The sequence below is a fragment of the Lissotriton helveticus genome, chromosome 7 (assembly GCF_964261635.1).
Source record: "Lissotriton helveticus chromosome 7, aLisHel1.1, whole genome shotgun sequence".
Classification (NCBI taxonomy): domain Eukaryota; kingdom Metazoa; phylum Chordata; class Amphibia; order Caudata; family Salamandridae; genus Lissotriton; species Lissotriton helveticus.
In genome coordinates, this window is record NC_136068.1 from 30,074,411 (window position 1) to 30,094,982 (window position 20,572).

Below are 20,572 nucleotides of genomic sequence, written 5' to 3' on the forward strand. Positions count from 1 at the left end.
CAAGTTTTGTGTTTTGTATGAAGATTCTGGCAGCTTACTCTGTCCCTGCTGTACGAGTCGCTCCTCCCTCCTGTGACTCCACCCCGGCTAAACAAGCTCCTCTTCTCGCAAGTTCAGACGTTGTCCCTGCTTTAGAAGCTCCACCTGTAATAAAATCCGAAACAATATTAATGATTAAGAATTATCTGATCTTACTCTTTGTCTTCCTCTTTTCAGGGAGACCCAGTGGTCAGATCCGGTGTTCTGCTGAGGCTAGCGGTGCTAGCCAGGTACTGCTCCAGTGCTCCTGGCCAGGAGGGAGCCCGCCAGCCTTATTGCACCTGAAGCACCCCGAAATCAATGGAACCGGCACCAATGAAGTTACGGGCAACATATCTCAAAGCAACCTCTTGCTCGGGACAGAAATGTCCTGCTATGGCAACCAGGAAGGCCACACCCAGAACTGCTCTCTGCTCTTTGGTAAGATGGGTTCTCTATGCCTCCTGCATGGAGTGATGTCTGTTTATTCTTCTCTCTGACTTTTCTGGTCCTTAAATGTTCTATCTTCTGGAATCACATACTTAAAGATAAGTCATGGCATAGTGATCAGGGTTGTCATGTTGATATATTCCTTACGACTTCTTACAATGATGATTGCTAGGTCTTGACTTTCTACCAGTCTGTAACAGTTTTGGTGATGCACCCAATCTTGAGTTTAGTCATGCACGACTAACTTTTAAGTGAACATGATCTGATGTCTCTGATCTTATCCATATAGAAACACTCCCTAATGTGAAGTGTCTCCTTCCAGTGGTATTTGTGGACATCTGTGCATGTAACAGTTTTGGGCCCGATTCACAGAACTAACTTAAGACAAAATCCTGAACTTACTACCATTTTGGTATTCACAGAAGGCACTTAATCATTTCGGTATTCACAGAACTTAGGAGTCCTAACTTTAAGACTCGTAAATGCCTTCTGTGAATATCGAAAATCTTAAAGTTTGGATTTTTCTCAGTTTAGGAGTCCTAAAGTTAGGAGTCGCTTTACTACTCCTAAACTGAGAAAAATCCAAACTTTCAGACTTTCAGTATTCACAGAAGGCATTTAGGAGTCCTAAAGTTAGGAGTCCTATCTTTACTACTCCTAAACTGAGGAAAATTCTAACTTTAAGACTTTCAGGATTGACAGAAGGCATTTAGAATTCCTAAAGTTAGGAGTCCTAATTTTACTACTCGTAAACTGAGAAAAATCCTAACTTTAAGACTTTCGGTATTCACAGGAGGCATTTAGGAGTCCTAAAGTTAGCACTCCCAACTTCCGTGAATACAGAAATGAGTAAGAGCCTTCTGTGAATACCAAAATGGGTAAGAGCCTTCTGTGAATACCAAAAAGGTAGTAAGTTTAGGATTTTGTCTTAAGTTAGTTCTGTGAATCGGGCCCATAAAGTTTCCTTACTAACCTCACATCTTCTCACAGATGTACCTAATGACCCTGGCTTCAATGAAGGCGCCATCGTCTCTGCCACGGAGGGGGAGGACGTGTCTCTGGAGGTTAATCTAAAGCTGAGTTATCGAGTGACTATGGTAGACCATCTTCCTGCTGCCTTCAGATGGTTCCTCAATGGGTCATCATCCATTATTACACCGGACAACAGAGTGACTATCACCACCAATGTATCCTTCTCTCAGCTGACCCTGCACAAGGTGGAAGAATCCAACAATGGAGAGTACTTCTGCCTGGCCGAGAACCTCATGGGCACAGCCAACTTTACCTTCATTGTTAACATCACCAGAGTGCCAGGTGAGCCCTCTCTGTGGTGTGTGTTAGTGAGCATGGCGTAGCTTTGGAGTGACAGCTGAGCAGGCCACCTGTGATCTGACTCCCATGTCTTACCAAGTATCCATTGCATCCTTTTTTTTAATACTTACCTTTGTGTCTGTTATAGCGGGTTGACCTTATAACAATGCAACGATTAGGTCAGAACCCACCTCAGCGGAGGCTTTAGATACATAAGCTCTTGATCATTATAGGAGGTAAGTAAAGTGTTTTCATGTAGCAATGCAATAAGTTATCATCTTAAAATGGCAATAGAATCCTCAGCAACTGCTCAAACCAACTAAGGCCAAACCCACACATTAGTTTATCTCAGGTTCAGTGTTGGATCTAGCCTAGATGGCAGTCGGGCAGTGCCTGATGGGCTGGTGTGTTAAGCCAGTGTGTCTCTGGGTCTTCTGCTGTTTGTGGTCTGTTTTGTGTTCTGATGGACCTGTGTCTACTGTTGATTTCCCTGATATTAAAACAAACATTGCCAGCAGCGAGCTCAAATTAATGCTGTAATACGTACCATGCATAACACTTTGTTTACAAGTTAAAAAGGGCCCAAGTTTACAAAAATGGGCAGTTCTTTAGCTTTCTAATTCACTAATGCAGGCTACTTTTATTTTGTGCCCGGGACTATTTTCTGTCCCAGTCCAACCCTTCTGGAGTTCAATCTTTTATGTAGTTTATTGTTAGAAAAGAGAGAAAATACAGTCTTGGAGTGAGCTCCTACGAAGTCCAAATACTGCTATTCCTAGCACGTAAAGGGCTTTGGTGAGTAATCTCCAGTCCTTGGCGATTGGTACAAAGTTCAGGGTGGCCTCAAAAAAAGTTAATGGTCATAACAACGTGTTACAGTTGAAAGTAAATTGCGCTATAATTCTCATGACAACTTAGCTAAAATTAACTAAAATAACAAAAATTGCGCTGAAATGTAATCTGTTGTTGGAAGTAAAAACGTAAACACCCATTACGCGAGATCAATACATTCATTTTGGTGGTGCTTAATTTGAGCCAGTGGCTTCCAGTGCTCGACCCTAAATTGTCAAAACTGGCTCTTATGACAGACAGTCTAACACAAGGTGGCGATGTAACTCTAATTTAGAGATCAGCACAACAACAGCTGCTTATTAGTTCAATATACATTAAACTGGCTAACACGTGTCGGCCAAGAAGTTCTTATACCTGTGGGGCCTGGAATTGTCTGAACTGTCGTACTTGTCGGAGTGTGATGTTTAGTAGTTGTGTTGGAACTGTCGTTGACAGCGCTGGCAGGGGCGTGTGGTGCAAGATGCTGTGGTCTCGTGATGTGGGCCGTAGCACTTATTTATTTACAAATTAATTACTGATATTTTGGACTGAAACTAAGCAACTGACCCAAATTTAAATATTTTTTTTCAGACAACCCTTATCTTTAAAACTGCAGTTTCCCTACCTTGAAAAGCAATGTTCTTGCTTAAAAGTAGCTGATAAATATATGGACTGATCTTCAGCCTTGCACTAACTTCTTTCATAGTGTGCTAGAGTTAACGCATGTTCAGGTCATTTCCACAGTGGAAGGTTGAGTCACCACAAGCAGAAATATATTTTGTAACGTGTGAATCCACGATTATGTATTCAATAACATGGTTCAAAGTAAGATATAAGATGTTAGTGCAGCAATGACATGCAATTCATTCAGGATAAATGTCCTAGTACTCATATCTTTTGGAAGGTTTTTCATAGAGTGAAAAATATCGAGTATGCAGTACCACAATTCCTTGCAGCAACATTCCAATTCCAATCGAAGCCCATGTTAGATGTGAAGACATTTAACATGGGCTTCGATTGGAATTCCATAGAGCATATTATCAAGCCCATTATTGCCGCTTTATCGGCAGTTTCCGGCCGATAAAAGCGGCGATAATGTATCGCCCTTTCTTGATAATATGCCCCTAGAATCTCCAAGCTATAAAATGTAAAAACATTTAAGGTGTGTACATCACTGCATCTCCTATCATTCACTGATGTATTATTGACTTTGGCTTGTTTGTCTCTCTGCTGTCTTTTTGGTAGGTTCACTGTATGCATATGCCACGTACATACTTGCATACATTCAGCTCTATAGACAGTGCTGCCTGGTATTTTAGGTATGTGGGTGTACTGTGATATGAAACATTCAAATGAACTACATCCCTTGCACCTTGGTGGACTATTCCATGTTTGATTGAAGGGTGACCCGAATTTCTTGCTCCCATTAAAACCATATTCTGCATTTGAGTGACAGCTGGTGCTTGCACCTTGGTGGACTGTTCCATGTTTGATTAAAGGGTGACCTGAATTTATTGCTCCCATTAAAACCATATTCTGCATTTGAGTGACAGCTGTCGCTTGCACCATATGGAGCATTCACCACTGAGAGATGCGTTCCACTTACGCACTGGGGATTTGTACCCCAGTTTGCTTGACGTGTCCAACTTTTGTGTTTACTTTCTTCCTTGCACTCTCCTTTCACTGTACCCTACATTTGAAGGGTTAATTCACTTGTTACACTAATCACCAAGATGCCCACAGTTCAATAAAAGAAACCAAAAAAATACATGGAAATGATAGTACTTTGCTGACCCATAGTCTGATGACCCATGTCCATGGTCCACTGAGGTTTAAGGAGAATTTAGGCATACATTTTGATTGTCTCCTTCCCTCTTACCCTGGTAGAGAGAGCAACATCTCCTCCTCACTCTCTCACCCTGGCAGCTCCCCCGGAACCTCTGTCCCTGGTAGAGAGAGTACCTGATCCTCTGTACCCTCTCACCCTGGTAGACAGGGTATCCGCTCCTTGGCTCTGCACCCTTTCACCCTCATAGACAGAGTCATAGCTCATCTGCATCTTCTCACCCTGCCAGAGATAGTACCATCTCCTCCACACTCTCTCGCCATGGGAGACAGTGTACCCACTCCGTGGCTCCTTTTCACCCTCGTAGACAGAGTACCAGCTGATCTGCACCCTCTCACCCTGGTAGAGAGAGTAACAGCTCCTCCTCATTCCCTCTGCCTGCTAGCATGTCTAAGGGCCCGATTCACAGAACTAACTTACGACAAAATCCTAAACTTACTACTTTTTGTATTCACAGTAGGCATTTAGTAGTCTTAAGTTAGGATTTTGTCCTAAGGTAGGATTTTGTCTTAAATTAGGATTTTGTCTTAGGTTAAAGTTAAGCTCAATTTAAGACAAAATCCTAATTTAAGACAAAAACCTAATTTAGGACAAAATCCTAACTTAAGACAAAATCCTAATTTAGGACAAAATCCTAACTTTAGACGAAATCCTACTTTAGGACAAAATCCTAACTTAAGACACAATCCTAATTTAAGACTACTAAATGCCTCCTGTGAGTACCAAAAGTAGTAAGTTTAGGATTTTGTCTTAGTTAGTTTTGTAAATCGGCCCCTAAGAAATGTTTCCACATGCATCCAAAGATACACAACTTCAGTCCAAATACGTACATTTATAGATGAGATGATAGGCTTCATTTTATTCTTATTTTCAATATAAAGTAGAACAAAGCCACCGCTATGATGCCCTTTCGATGTAACTGTGTGATCTTTCCTAATACTTGTGATTTTAATGGGGTTAGCTGGATTTTAGGCATTCTACAGCCCTGAAGAAGTCCCAATGTTTCTTGGATGAAACGTTTTGTCTGTGCTTGCAGTGTTTAGATACATATTTTCCATTCAGACTCTCTCTCTCGCTAGGGATGCATATGCCTTTACTTGGCCTTTAATTGCTTAAGGCAGTTGCCTTCCCCACTTGCTAACAAAGCTTTACTTGAGTCATATAGATTAAGGGTACTCACAGATAATTTCCTAGAGGCCAAAAAGTTAGGTCAGCAGTGTGACCATAAGCCTCACTGATGCCAGCAGGGCATGTGGTCGTGGGGGGCTGAGAGTGTTCAGCTTGCTGATGTGCATCTAGAATTAAATTGGACAATGTGATCACAGAAAACCTGGGATCAACCCTGGCTTTCCCACTTGAACAAGTTGTGTGGTCTAGTGCAAATGGTTTGCTTCACTTTCCCTCCTTTTTTTTTTATTATCACATTTTATAGGACCTCAAAAGACATGACTTTAAGATGTGCACTGTGCAAAGCCTTCTTCTTTTGATTTTATAACTAGGGATGGGCGGAACATTCCGCTCGGGCGACGGAGTTCACAGAGATTTGGCAAGCTTCGCGTGGCAGAGGTTTTTTTTGGCGCATGGATCGGCAACATTAAGAATGTGCATCCCCTAGTGCAATTTTCGGGTACTGGAAAGCCTCCTGTAAGGTCGCAACTATTTGCATTGAGAAAAATGCCGCCCAAGAAGAATATGTACTGGCACGCTGCATTGTGCTGTTTACGCTGATTTTACAGCACGGAAAAAGCTCTGGGTGCTAAAAATCAGCATGAGCAGCGTGACGTGCCGAAATTCGCTCACTCGCAGAGCTCTGTGGAATCTTGCAGATTGTATGTAACTGCGGCATTCCATCGAGTGAAACTCCACGAGCTCCGCCCACGCCCATTAATATCCTATACTGTTGTTCATGTGTAATAGAAGCCCAGGCCACCCAAAGGGTGCACATAACAACTGACTTGCCTCTTAGTTCACTATTGACATAGGTCTCAGTGTGGGGGGAGAATAAAGGTTTCTAAACTCATGTCTGAAAACTATCAGTTTAAAAATATGCTGATCTCAATTTACTGACATAATCTGATTTACTAAGGTGAAACAGTTCTGTATGTTATTGAAATATAAGTTTTGAAATTTGAAGAGATTTCTCATATTTTTACAGGTTTGTTGCAAGATGTTTTTAAAAATGAAGGCGTTCTTAAAAGTTAACTGCTGTAGGACACCCTAGTTACTTCCTTTGTTCAGCAGCATTTAACATTTAAATAAATGTATGCCTGTTTATTTAACATATTTTGAATATTAGCGCTGAATCAAGCAAACAGCAGCCCAGAGGTGCTGTTGATCGGGGGCGCGTGTAAAGGTCAGGAGGGCCACATGTGGCCCCAGGCAGTACTTTAAGTAACATTGCTATCAGTACTGCCTTTCAAAGGATTTCCATGCTGAGACTTTCCTAGCTTAGCTGAGTAGGAACTTACCTTCATGGGAAATTAAGTGTGCTTTGATTTATTTTAGCTATTCAGGCTGAAGAAGGCTGATAGCCAGAAACCGGTCCTTGGATACTTGATTCCGGTCTGGGAAAGACATGGCTTGGTAGTTCGGACTGGACTGTTCCCATGAGGCACAGGGTCAGAGCTGATTTGCATATAGCCAGTGTCTAACCCAGGGTGGTGTGGAGTGCAAAAAAACGATGGATTTAGGCCCAGATCCTTGTACTGGGGTGAATGTATGACATTGTTCTACATTCTGTCCATCAACTGTGTTTTTTGCAATTTTCACCCCGAGTGGGCTGGGTATGCTCAGACGTGAGTCCCAGGCTCTCCACACCACTGGAGTCATGCTATCCAGGCTGATGAAGGCTGATAGCCAGAAACTGGTCCTTGGATGCTTGATTCCGGTAAGGGAAAGACATGGCTTGGTAGTTCGGACTGGACTGTTCCCATGAGGCACAGGGTCAGAGATGATTTGCATATAGCCAGTGTCTAACCCAGGGTGGTGTGGAGTGCAAAAAAACGATGGATTTAGGCCCAGATCCTTGTACTGGGGTGAATGTATGACATTGTTCTACATTCTGTCCATCAACTGTGTTTTTTGCAATTTTCACCCCGAGTGGGCTGGGTATGCTCAGACGTGAGTCCCAGGCTCTCCACACCACTGGAGTCATGCTATCCAGGCTGATGAAGGCTGATAGCCAGAAACTGGTCCTTGGATGCTTGATTCCGGTCTGGGAAAGACATGGCTTGGTAGTTCGGACTGGACTGTTCCCATGAGGCACAGGGTCAGAGATGATTTGCATATAGCCAGTGTCTAACCCAGGGTGGTGTGGAGTGCAAAAAAACGATGGATTTAGGCCCAGATCCTTGTACTGGGGTGAATGTATGACATTGTTCTACATTCTGTCCATCAACTGTGTTTGTTGATTTTTTTTTGAGGCAACTTTAGAATATTTGTCTTTACATATATGATTTTGAATTGCTTTGCAAATTATTGGCTAATGCAGTCATGTATTGGCTAATGAGTTAAAACTAATTTGATGATTTGAATTTGTAACTTTGCTAATCCCTTAAAAAAGCTTCATAGTTTGCACATCTTATACTCTCTGTCATCTTTATGGACCAAATGTGCTCTGCCTTATTGAAATCTATTGATTTCTATGTCAGCCTCAGCCTGAACTGAACATCTTGTCCTTGTGTTGCATCCAGATATTAACTGGTAGAAACCCCTTACGCTTGCTTGTCTTTGCTGACTGTCTTCTACCCTTCTTTCCTGGCAGAGACACCTACGGTCACTAACCAGCTGTCAGCTGGGGCAATCGCAGGCATTGTAATCGGTGTGGTGGTCCTGCTGGTGCTGATAGGAATCACCGTATTCTTCATCATGAGAAAATCAAAAGGTGAGTGAGGGATCAGAATTTGATGAGACTATAACATTTTAGGGGCTGGCAGCGGGTGTAAGTTCTAGCACTTTTGTTGAAAAAGATGATTGCAGGATTCCTTCTTTCATGTGGAAATGGGTTCTTCTTAGGAGAGTCTGCTGGCATCAGTCTAATATCTAGGCCTGGGTGGTAAATTCTGTTCCTCTCACGGAGTTTACGGAATTTGGGTAATTTCGCTTTCTGCAGAGAACGCGGAATTGCCAAAATTTCCGCAATCCGCAGCTTCGCTGAATTTTTTGCTTGTTCGTGCTTTCAAAATGCGTGTTTGCAAGATATTTCTCCCCGAGCACGTAAACAGCATTCACGAACAGGAAAAAAGCATCGCGAACGGGCGGAACAAGCAATTCCGCATGTTCGCCAAACGTTTGCATGCTCACAGAGATTTTTTTACTGTTTCGAGGAGCTTTGCGTATCGGGACTACGCAAATTCCGCCCAGCCCTTTATAATATCCCCCTTAGCTAGGGTCCAGTCTACCTCTGGCCATTCCATGACTGGGTTATTTCTGTGAAGCCTAATTTAAGAACCTCACACAATCATTTAAAGGTTGGTGTGCATCTTACAGGCATTGGCTAACACCCTGTCCGCACACCCCTTGCATCGCCTGCTTCCTTTGCAGTTCAATGTTCATGATGTTGGAGTCAACAGTTGCTACACCAGTCTCAAACCCTTGTGGAAGAGCAACCAAGGGCACAGATGGAGATGAACATTCTACAGACCCCATGAAAAGTTATTAATAATTTAGGCCTTCCCAGAGCTTGAGCGTTTGCTCCTCAGCTTGGGAATGCAGGGACCCCTAGTGGTTGGTCTTATGATTGCATAATGTGGCCTGAGGAGTATTGAAGAAAGACTCTAACACACCTTTTATGTTGTTTTTATTGTAAATGTTATATTTACCTGTTTAGTGCCAAAACCATGCACAGTTAATTATGTCAGGGGTTGCAATACTCATGACACGTTCGATTACATCATTGATAGCATCACTGCAGCATCTGAAATTACATCATAGATGACAACATTGTGCATGACAAGGGCACAAATCATAGTTGATTTAGGGTATCAGTTATAGTTACTTGAGTTAACTATAACTGTTGAACTTCAGTGGTTTAAAATGGTTTGTTCTAACTGACATTTTCACCTATGACTTCCCTTTAACCATTGTTTTTTCAGTGAATACATACATAATGGGTCTCGATGTTGGGATTGCTTCTCCATAGGCTGTGTCTAAATGCTTGCGTATAATGTGTGCCGTATGTGTGCAGATAAATGTATTTGTTATGCTTTGTTCTCAGACTGGAAGAAGAAGGGTGCAATCAGTTTTCTTCGGTTATACGGTGTATTAATAAAGCTCTTTTCTTCAGGTATATATGGTGTACTGTTAAAGTCGTTTTCCTCTGGTATACTGATCTCTGTACACAGCTGAGCCTTCTTGTGTACTGGTGTGGGCACAGCTGTGTCCTCGTGGTATACTGACCTATGCATACAGCTGAGCCTTCTTGTGTACTGGTGTGGGCACAGCTGTGTCCTCCTGGTGTACTCTTTTACATATAGAACAGAGCTCCTGCTGTACACAACCGTGGCTTCTGACTTCTGTATAAAAGGGAGCAGCTCTGAAAGCACCACCTCAACCTTTAACATCTACTTGCAGTGCATGTCATCTGGTAGCTGGACTTCTGCACATCAAGTGAAAGTCAGGGGCCTTAAGTGTGGCGTGGGGACACTTCTTTCATCACCTAGGCTCCTGAGGATGGTAACATGCTGGTGTTCAATGCCATGCTAGATGGAGAATAGAGTGCACGTAGATCCAGAAATGTGTGCAGGCGGAGAGTGATTGCGCTCCTTGGCAGAGTCTCCCTTCAGCTTAATGGTACGGTTGGACAGTCCACTTACGCGGACATACACAACAGCTTCAGCACTCAACCGACGCACGCCACGACCGAACCACCGCCCCCCACCACCACCCTCCGCGCCTGGACCCCGATCAGCACCGAAGACACCATCCGCACGATGAACTCCATCCACTCCGGATCTCCGACAGACCCCTGCCCTCACCACGTCTTCAACAAGGCCGACACTGTCATCGCACCCCACCTGCGGGACATCATCAACACCTCCTTCGACATCGCCACCTTCCCGGAGAGCTGGAAGCACGCCGAACTCAGCGCTCTACTCAAGAAACCATCAGCAGACCCTACCGACCTCAAGAATTACCGCCCCATCTCGCTGCTCCCGTTTCCGGCCAAAGTCATCGAGAAGACCGTCAACAAGCAACTGGCCGCCTTCCTCGAGACGAACGGCTCCCTCGACCTCTCGCAGTCTGGCTTCCGGGCCAACCACAGCACCGAGACCGCCCTGATCGCAGCCACAGACGACATCCGAGCCCTGCTCGACAACGGAGAAACAGCGGCCCTCATCCTCCTGGACCTCTCCGCGGCCTTCGACACTGTCTGCCACCGCACCCTAGTACAGCGCCTCAGCAACGTCGGAATCCAGGAGAAGGCACTAGAGTGGATCACCTCCTTCCTCACCGGAAGGACACAGAGAGTCCGCCTCCCCCCGTTCAGATCGGAGGCCACCGAAGTCATCTGCGGCGTCCCTCAAGGCTCCTCGCTCAGCCCAACTCTCTTCAACGTCTACATGAGCCCCCTCGCAGCCATCGCACGCCAGCACAACCTGAACATCATCTCCTACGCCGATGACACCCAGCTGATCCTCTCCCTCAGCAACGACCCCGCCACCGCCAGAGCCAACCTGCACGAAGGGATGACAGAAGTAGCCAAATGGATGTCGAACAGCCGCCTGAAACTGAACTCAGACAAGACGGAAGTCCTCATCCTGGGATCCTCACCCTCCACCTGGGACGACTCCTGGTGGCCCCCCGCCCTGGGCAGCGCACCCAAACCAACTGACCACGCACGCAACCTGGGCTTCATCCTGGACTCCTCCCTCTCCATGACCAGACAAGTCAACGCCGTCTCCTCGTCGTGCTTCCACATCCTGCGAATGCTACGCAAGATCTTCCGATGGATCCCCACCGAGACCAGGAAGACGGTCACCCAGGCCCTCGTCACCAGCCGTCTGGACTACGGCAACTCCCTCTACGCCGGAACCACCGCCAAACTCCAGAAGAGACTCCAGCGGATCCAGAACACCTCAGCACGACTCATCCTGGACATCCCCCGCCACAGCGACATCTCCGGACACCTGAGAGACCTGCACTGGCTCCCGGTCAACAAGAGAATCACCTTCCGGCTCCTCACCCACGCACACAAAGCCTTACACAACCAAGGACCAGGATACCTCAACAGCCGCCTCAACTTCTACGCTCCCACGCGCCAGCTTCGATCGATTAGCCACGCCCTCGCCGCCGTCCCCCGCATCCGAAGAGCCACCACAGGAGGAAGGTCCTTCTCCTACCTGGCCGCCAAGACTTGGAACTCCCTTCCGACCCACCTCCGCCTGACCCAGGACCACCTCGCCTTCAGGAAGCAGCTCAAGACCTGGCTATTCGAGCAGTAGCGGACCCCCCCCCCCCCCAGCGCCTTGAGACCCTCCGGGTGAGTAGTACGCTATACAAATACTCTGATTGATTGATTGATTGATTGATTGATTGATTGATTCTGGTCTCTTCTGCTCTCTTCTGGTCTCTCCTGGGGCTAGAGAGAGCTCCTGACACTCCTCCCTGTGCTGGTGAGATGCTTCCACAAAGGCATGGTCAGAGTTTGGGCAGACCACTGAAGCTTCAGCAGGGCTCAGGCTTCGGCCTACTCTTGGGTAGTGGGCGGAGCTCAGCTACACATCCGGGTGGCACTGCAGCGGGTCCGAGCGGGTCTGCCTTGATAGAGTTCCATGTGAGCGGACGCCCACCTTATATCCCATCTCAGTCCTTGGAACCTGGGCAGCAGCTCTCAGTCCAGTCCACTCCATAACCTCAGAAATCTAAGGAGTCAGATGTATCTGGGCAGCTTTTCCTTCCTGTGAGAGGAGGTTAAGTAGCGCAGACTCCCCCTACCCCAGAATGCACTGTGAAGAGTGACACCAAAGTGGGACCAAGCGGGTACATTCTCCCGAGACCTCTACTGGCACGACACCTTGAGTACCGCCTTTGAGACAGAGCCAATACCTGAGTAAGGGGCTGTTAAGTCAGTGAGTCCAAGGCTGCTCCAATTACCCTAATCAATCCAAATGTCCTTCCTCAATGTTTACTAATGCACTGTTGGTGGGACTGCAGACTCCCTTCTATGGCAGGGATATTGCAAAATAGGAAACTTATTTAAAAGTTGAAAGTATTGCAAAAAGGGATATTGGAAACAGAATAGCCAGAAATCACAATAACAAAGTTATTGTGGCAAAATTGAATAATAAAACACAGTTCGACGTGTGATTGTAAAACAACCTTATTTCTAATTTTTAAAAATTAATTGATTGGAAGAGTAGGAATTTCAAATACTTACAGGAAATTAGGGTATGTCTTTCACTCTCCTGATGTCCCTTCAACCTTAGGTATTCCTCAATGCCTTACTCTTAATTGTAGTTTTTTAGATAAAAATGCTTAGCTAGAACTTTAAAAGTTAATAATTTTTGATACTTCTTAAAACAGAGAGGTTGTTTTTCAGGTTCCCTATGTCTCTTCAATCTCAGTTATCCATGAATACCTTAATCTAAAGGCCCCCTTAAAATGGATCCACACATTAAACTTGGTATATTTCAGTCCACAGTACCTTTCAGTTTCTTCAATCTGTTCCAAATCAGTCTAAGCTGTGATTGAGAACATGTAAAGAGTTCTAGGTTGATCTATTATTCTTGTGACATATCAGGATGATTAGAAAGTGTCTCTTTGGTGCCAGCACAATGTGTGTGTGCGTGTGTTGGGTGTGGGTATATAGGGTATGTTGTACAAGGTGTGTTATGTAGTCTTTGTTTTGGAGTGTTCTTTTCATTAGTTGATCATCTCCCAGGCCCTTGAAGGATATCCAACTCTAACCCTGTAAATTCTCTCCGCAGATAAAGTGCCAAGAAGTGAGGACAGGTGAGAGCCTCTACAAATCACCCAGACAGATCGCTGAAGCAGTGACCTGTCCAGCACTTAAGTATTCATTCACTGCTCAGGTCCACTCACTTGTGCAAACTACTGATTCTTTCTGTACTGACCTGACACATCTATTCTCTCCCTCCCATGTTCCTTATTTGTGTGTGTGTTTATGTGTGTGCTTGTGTGTGCATGTGTGCGCGTGTGTGTATGTTCATGTGCATTTGTGTGTATGTGTTGTTCACTGTGGAGATGGGCTCGTTGCTGGAGCCCCCCAGCCCCTTACTGTTGTCTGTTCTTGTATGGTGATGCTTACATACCTGGCAGTGGGACCAGGAGTGAAGATAAGTTAATAATGAAGTGACCTCACCTTATGGACACACTTCAGGTGAGCCAGTAAGAGAAGTCCCTTAAGTAAAATAATTCATCTATGAGGTGTTGTGTCATACGTTCTTTCCTAAATAATTAACAAACATCCTATTACAATGGGGCCATACAGATCACCATCACTTTGTTATGGATTCATGCGGATGAACCCAAACACATCTCATTCATTTCAACCCATGCTTTCCTGTACTTCTATGCAACATTGTGTTTGTTTACTTAAAAAAGATCTTGTATTTAATTGATCGAGCGAAACACACTTTCCATGGCATTTCTTGTCTATTATGTAATTTCCTTAAAGGAAAACAGAATGCATTTAAAAAATAAAAATAAAATATTTCAGGTTGATTTTTTACGAGTAGGTAGTTGTCCGTGGACCACTGCCTGCTCTTAAAAAATATTTTCACATCTATTCACAAAGGGGAAGGGGTCCCCTGGGGACCCCTTCCTGTTCACTAGCGGCTTACTACCTACTTGAAGTAGTTGGTAAACTGCCAGTGTTTTGCAGCCGCGAATTCGATCACAAAACAATGGTACATACCATTCTGACTCACCATTATAAAGGGACGCCCTTAGCCCACCCCTTCCTCATAGCGGCTCACAAACACTATTTTTCGAGTCACCGACTCTCAAAATAGAGTTTGTATATACTAGGCCTGGGCAGTGAACTTTGCTCTGTTCTCAGAGTTTATGGAGTTTTCTGCACTCCGCACTCTGTGGAGCTCATGGGGGGCAGAAAACTCCGCTTCGCAATGGAGTTTTTCCCCGCTCGCGATCACCAATGGTAAGTTCGTGAGCGCGAGTTGCCACTCGGGTAGAATTTCTACCCGAGTGGCAGAAATACAAGCACGAACTGCCGTTCACACTGCACTCCACCACTTGAGGAAGTTTGCAGAGTTTTTTTGTAACCTCACAGAGTTTGCATAGCAAAACTCCGCAAACTACACCCAGGCCTAGTACATACCCTTTTTGCGGTCGCAAACGGGCCAATTTCCCATTTGTGACTGCAAAAAAACGGTCATATATATGCCCGTAAAAATCAACAAGTGAGTCCAGATTTTCTATTTCTTTACCAGTGTGGTACTTATATCTTCATGGTATGTAGATGTGGAGTTAGGAATTATAAATCTACACTTCACATGTGCTCTCATTTTTTGATATATTGTCCCTTAATGTTCTAGAGGTCAATATGAAATAGTACAATCACATACATGCACTCGCACACATACACGCATGCACAAAGAGACACACTCAAATGCATGCACACACACACACTCATAGACCCACTCAGCTGCACACGCACACCCACACAGACACACACGTACATGCGCACACACTTAAATGCACACACATGCGTACGCACACACAGGCACACACACACACGTGCACACACTCTCAAACCCACAGACCTAATCAACCGTGCACACAAACACACATACACACACACACACTCAAATCCATGCACGCAGACACACAAGCACACACACATACCTAGACAATGGACATACTTCCATGTTCTGAGTCACCAGCTCTATTTCTCTATTCTTAACTTTCCCTGGTAGAGAAATACCTCCCAATGGACTGAAAGTGACGAAGTAGAAACCTTTGAATTTAACGACTGTCCTTTGACGATCCGACCAAATGCTTGTCTACAAAGTAATCATATTAATCAACCTTCTCAGTGAATTATACTACAATACCTCCTAGTTGACAAGAAATGATAAATCAATACAGCGCTGCACGTCCACTCACTCTAAACCCTCATAACGTCACGATCACTCAAGCTTGAGGTTTTTCCAGTGATCCCTTTTCCTGTGTGTCCTTCCTCTCACCTGCTTGTACTTCTGCTCTCTGTTGTCAGCCTCTCACCCTCTGCTCTGTGATTGAAATGGTTACAGAGAGAACAGTCAGCAATTAACATTATGTGTCTGTTTGTAGATCCAACGCTGGAAGACCCCAGGGAGGTACAGTATTCATCCACTTTTATTGTTTATGAACAGGTGGGGGCGACGGGAAATAGGGACTCAAACAGGAAAAAATAAAGACCTGGAAAAAGAAAAAAGTGTAAGCATAGAACATTTTAATGACAAGTGTTGAAATATGTTGGCTAATGAAGTGAGCAAAGCAGAGAGACAAGTAGAGACGTGGAACATTTCCTGATTCTTAAACAACAAAAAAAAGAATGCAGGTTTTTGGCAGCCTTTGTGTTTCTTTGGAGTGTCTTTCCGGGAATGTTATTCATTATTATTGGTGTTAGCCAAGATATTTTGATTTTGCTAAAATGATATGTACAATAGACTTAGTTAAATAGCCTTTCAGCCAGCTCTCTTCATCCATTGGTCTGTTGTTGTGTCATTCACATTTCGCCTCTACCCCTACCGCATACAGCATGGGGCAGTGGGTCAGCCTTAAATCAATCAATCAATCAGTCAATCAATCTGGATTTATAAAGCGTGGCAAATCACCCGTGAGGGTCTCAAGGCGCTGGTTAACTTCACATTGAGTGACTGCGTTTTGCATTTAGATCATGATGTGATAGCAGGAAGCTTTTCATGCAAGCACAGGGCGCATTCCAAGAGTATCAGTTCCTGTCTCCTGCTAATGCTGTTGTAAATTCCTTTTGGAATGACCTTGTTCGTCTAACTGCTGCTATTTCACATCAACTTACATGAACTCTCAATATATGCTCATCAGTGTGCTCTTTCAATCTTGCCAACACTGACTTTCTTTCTTTCTTTCTTTCTTTCTTTCTTTCTTTCTTTCTTTCTTTCTTTCTTTCTTTCTTTCTTTCTTTCTTTCTTTAATTCACACTCTTACAGAGGACTAGTTCTTTCAGACACAGGAGGTTCTGCATATTCTTTTGTTATTGTATCCTTTTCTTTTTAGAGTTTTATATAGCGCGAACTAGACCAGAGACGTCAGCACCAGTTACGTTACAGATGGACACACATTCATTCTTTTGTTAGGCACGGGGAGATTAAGTAATTTGCCCAGGATTACAGGATGTTGAGCATCGTTGCCGAGACTCGCACCCGGTTCCCCAGCTTCCAGGATAACCACTCTAGTTATTGTTATCCAAACTTATAATGCGCACAATGTAAATTTACGGGCATCCTGGCGCTGCGATACATGCGCACTGGCACCAAAGTGCTGCAAGGACCATGGGCCATATGTATCAACATCCTGATTTGCGATTCTCAAATAGCGATTTTTTAGAAATCGCTATTTGAGAATTGCAAATAGGGATGTATGTAAAAAATCGCAATTTTTTAGCGATTTCTTAATATTCCTTAATTGCGATTTGCAAATTGCGAATCGCAATTAAGGAATACTTTCCCATTCATTTCTATGGAGGCCCATAGAAATGAACGGGAAGTTATTCTCAATTTGCGATTCGCAATTTGAGAATCGCAAATTGAGAATAATTTCAAGGGTGCAGGGGTGTCAAAAGGACACCCTGATGCATCCCTGAAATAAGCATGGGTGCACATGTGGCGCACACACATGCCCTAAGGGCATGTATGTGCTTCACGTTGCCCTTTGAAAAATGCAAAAAAGTGAATTTTTCAAAGAAATCTCAAATTACGACCAACTTGAAGTTGGTGGTAATTTGCGATTCCTTAGGGCCAAATTGCACTTTTTTGGTGCTTCTTACATTGCATTTAAGGAATCGCAAAATAAGGAATCACAAATTTTGCGATTCCTTATTTTGCCTTAATACATACCATTTGGCAAAATTGCATTTGCAAACGCCGAAATTCTGCGAATTTCGGCGTTTGTGAATGTAATTTTGCTTGATACATATGGCCCCATGTTACTACAAAAAGCTTATGCTCTGGGAAATAGCCAGGTTTTTATTTTCCTGCGGAACTTCAACAAATCCTGCATCTGTCTCAGATCAGTTGGAATACCATTCCAGAGCCGCGCTGCTGCAACACTGAAAGCTCTTCCCCCCGATTTTACTCTTTTAATCCTGGGTACTTTTACCAGGTTAGCCGAGGAGGAACGAAGACTGCAGGTGGGGACATGCCAGCCAAACTTGTTCTGCAGCGGTTTATGTGCAGCGCCTTGAAAACAATACAGAGTGATTTAAATTGTATCCTCTGTAGCACAGGGAGCCAGTGGAGCTCAACCAACGCCAGAGATGTGGATGACCGTCGTGGTCTCATTAAGGCGAGCTTTGCTGCCACAGTCTGGATTCTCCGGAGTCTCCCAATCAGATACCTTGGGGACTCCAGCAGCAACACATTGCAATAGTCCAGACGACTCAGAATAACACTCCTTCCTACTTGTGCTCGTGCCTGGGTTGGTAACATCAGGAGAATCTTCCAGAGTACTCTGATGAGAGAAAAGATGCTCCCCACAATCTAGTTAACTTGGGTTTCTAGCTTCAGCATATCATTGAAGCTAATGCCTAGGTTACGTACCATTTCAACTGGTATCAGAGGTGTACCCGCGGGAATGGGCCAAAAGCCCATTGGAAGTGGAAATGGCACTTTGCCTGCAGCACAGCATAATATCTCCGTTTTATCGCTGTTTAATTGCAAGGAGTTGTTTCTCAACCAGTGTACTGTATCTTGCATGCAGGCGTGAAAATGTCCTAGTGAGACCGCATTAAATAAGCTGTGTGTCGTCAGCATAATTAACGAGTCTGACATTATGTGACTTGATGACAGTGATCAGAGGACACATATAGGTGTTAAATAATATTTGGCTGATTGCAGAACCCTGGGGTACCCCATGCCTAATATCAGCAAAGTCCGATTGATAGGATGGGAGAGCCACTGTTTGTCGTCTATTTGCCAGGTAAGATTGAAACAGCCGTCAGGCTACATCCGATTTGTGATTGGCTGTTCGCAGGTATTACTCTTACCTCCTAAAGTAGTTTGCCAGCCCCATAGGCTACTTCAGCCCGTGCAGTTGGTGGATTCATGAGCATTGATGGTGCGTGATATCTAGGCATGTATTGGGTGTTTTCTAAAACACACGTCTCCTTCTGGGTACCTCAGAGTGTTGGACATAGGCCCCATGTTCACTTCTGCACAGGATGTCATATTAGGGGCAGCAGCACTAGGACCTCATTCAGTCCTTGATACTTACTACATGAGACCTTTTCAGCCACATCGGCTTGTGGTTGGTTGACAACAAGCTGGGGTGTGTGGTCCATCTCTGATCAGCACAAGGTCTACTTACTTTGCGTGGAAGAACCTCATGTTGATGCTTCCTGTCCATTCGGGGAACATCCTTTACAACGCGTATGTTACCCCGCAGTGCAGTTACGACGCGTCTGTTACAACGCAAGTCGTTACTACGACTTGCGCTGTGGGATAAGGAATCTTGTAATTTTATATTCCAACACCTTACCTACTGTTACGGGGACTGGTGTTGGAATATAAAATTATAAGATTCCGAAATCCGCACCCTCCAACGCAAGTCGTTGTAACAACGTGCGTTGTAAATTCTGCGATGTAAAGTACCGCGTTGAAAACGACCGCGTTGTACTGACATACATCCGTCCATTCTGCTCTGCATTGGCACTCACCTTTGTATGCAGATGTCCGGTGATGGCCAATGGCATACACTAGCGTGAGATAAAGAACGATGATGGATTCAACCCAGATCTGTAACTGGGGCGAGTGTTTGAAAAGTTTCAGCGCTCCGTCTATCATCATCTTGTGTTTGCTTTGTTCGCCCATCAAAGGATGTCACAGATAACGCACTTGATGTGCTGTGTACTCCATGCAGTAAGTGTTGGCTGATACTTCAGCTTTCAATGTGGCAGCCTCTAAGTGCAGCACAAACAAAGCTATCATTAGTGAAGCATGTGCAGTAGCACCAGGCCCCATCATTTGTTTGCTTTCCTTCACACTAGTTATCGCTATCATTTACTGCCTTAACTTCCGACAGAGTCTTACAGTGAATCAGGGTCAGTGGAATTCAACTTAACTCAAAATACACAACCTCAACATGTGCAGCATTGAGATAATCACAGTTTACACCTCATAGGGAGGTGGTTTCCTCATTAGTCTGTAGTGGGCGCTCTTCTTCTGGTTCAAGATATAAACAGGATGTGGAGAACGGAGGCAGAACTGTCCCTACAGCTTTACCTGCACTTCACCTCTCTGATGGAGGAAACTAATCACAGTGTTGTTAGGCCCCTTTTGGGGGGCCGCTGGTCAGGCGGGGAATACTAGGCATCAACAATGGGGGTTGAGGTCCACTGTTCTGGAGTCAGTCCTACTATGGTTTTGCAAACTTGGACACATACTATCCTTTCCGCACCTGACTCTCAGGGTAGAGAGGGCAAGCTGCCAGAGGCTTCTCAGGGAGGCTAGTGTTGTGGGGCTCAAGCTCAGAACTCAACAGTCCACAAACAGGCACAATAGATAGAATATCCAGCCTAGTGCTTATATTTGCAAGAAATGATGCAAGCACATGAATCACATGGCTGTACTGAGGAATGTAACACAAGCCCCTGCAGCCTCTCTGACACAGGAGGGCCCACCAACACTTGAGGGGGCTTCCATTCAGGCCAAAGTCAATGAATATCTGTGAGCTATGGGAGATTCAGGGGCCTCTCTTCACATTCAGCAGGGACCATCAGTTTGTGTTATGCCACTGGTTGTACTAAATACGAGGCGCTACTCCCACCCGGCTCCCTCTGGATTTGACCATTACTCCCAGAATACAGCCTCAACAAGTGCTGCATTTGATGTATTCACAAAGGAAGGGGGCTCCCTCATATGTCTCTAGTGTGGGCTTACCTGACTGTTCAGGACA

General features: G+C 44.7%; 1 protein-coding gene across 4 annotated transcripts in view; it reads left to right on the plus strand.

Annotated features, from left to right (window-relative positions):
• The window catches only part of LOC144767955 (cell adhesion molecule CEACAM1-like), a 189,621-nt gene that overhangs the window by 43,921 nt on the left and 125,128 nt on the right, over positions 1–20,572 (plus strand). For all 4 annotated transcript variants that reach the window (XR_013598397.1, XR_013598398.1, XM_078651306.1 and 1 more), the window contains exons 4-8: positions 217–459; positions 1,459–1,782; positions 8,220–8,339; positions 13,384–13,408; positions 15,731–15,756. Coding sequence is in view for 2 of the 4 variants with exons in the window: in XM_078651306.1 (XP_078507432.1) it covers positions 217–459; positions 1,459–1,782; positions 8,220–8,339; positions 13,384–13,408; positions 15,731–15,756 (738 nt within the window). In the remaining 2 variants the exon portion in view is untranslated. The remainder of the gene's footprint in view (positions 1–216; positions 460–1,458; positions 1,783–8,219; positions 8,340–13,383; positions 13,409–15,730; positions 15,757–20,572) is intronic.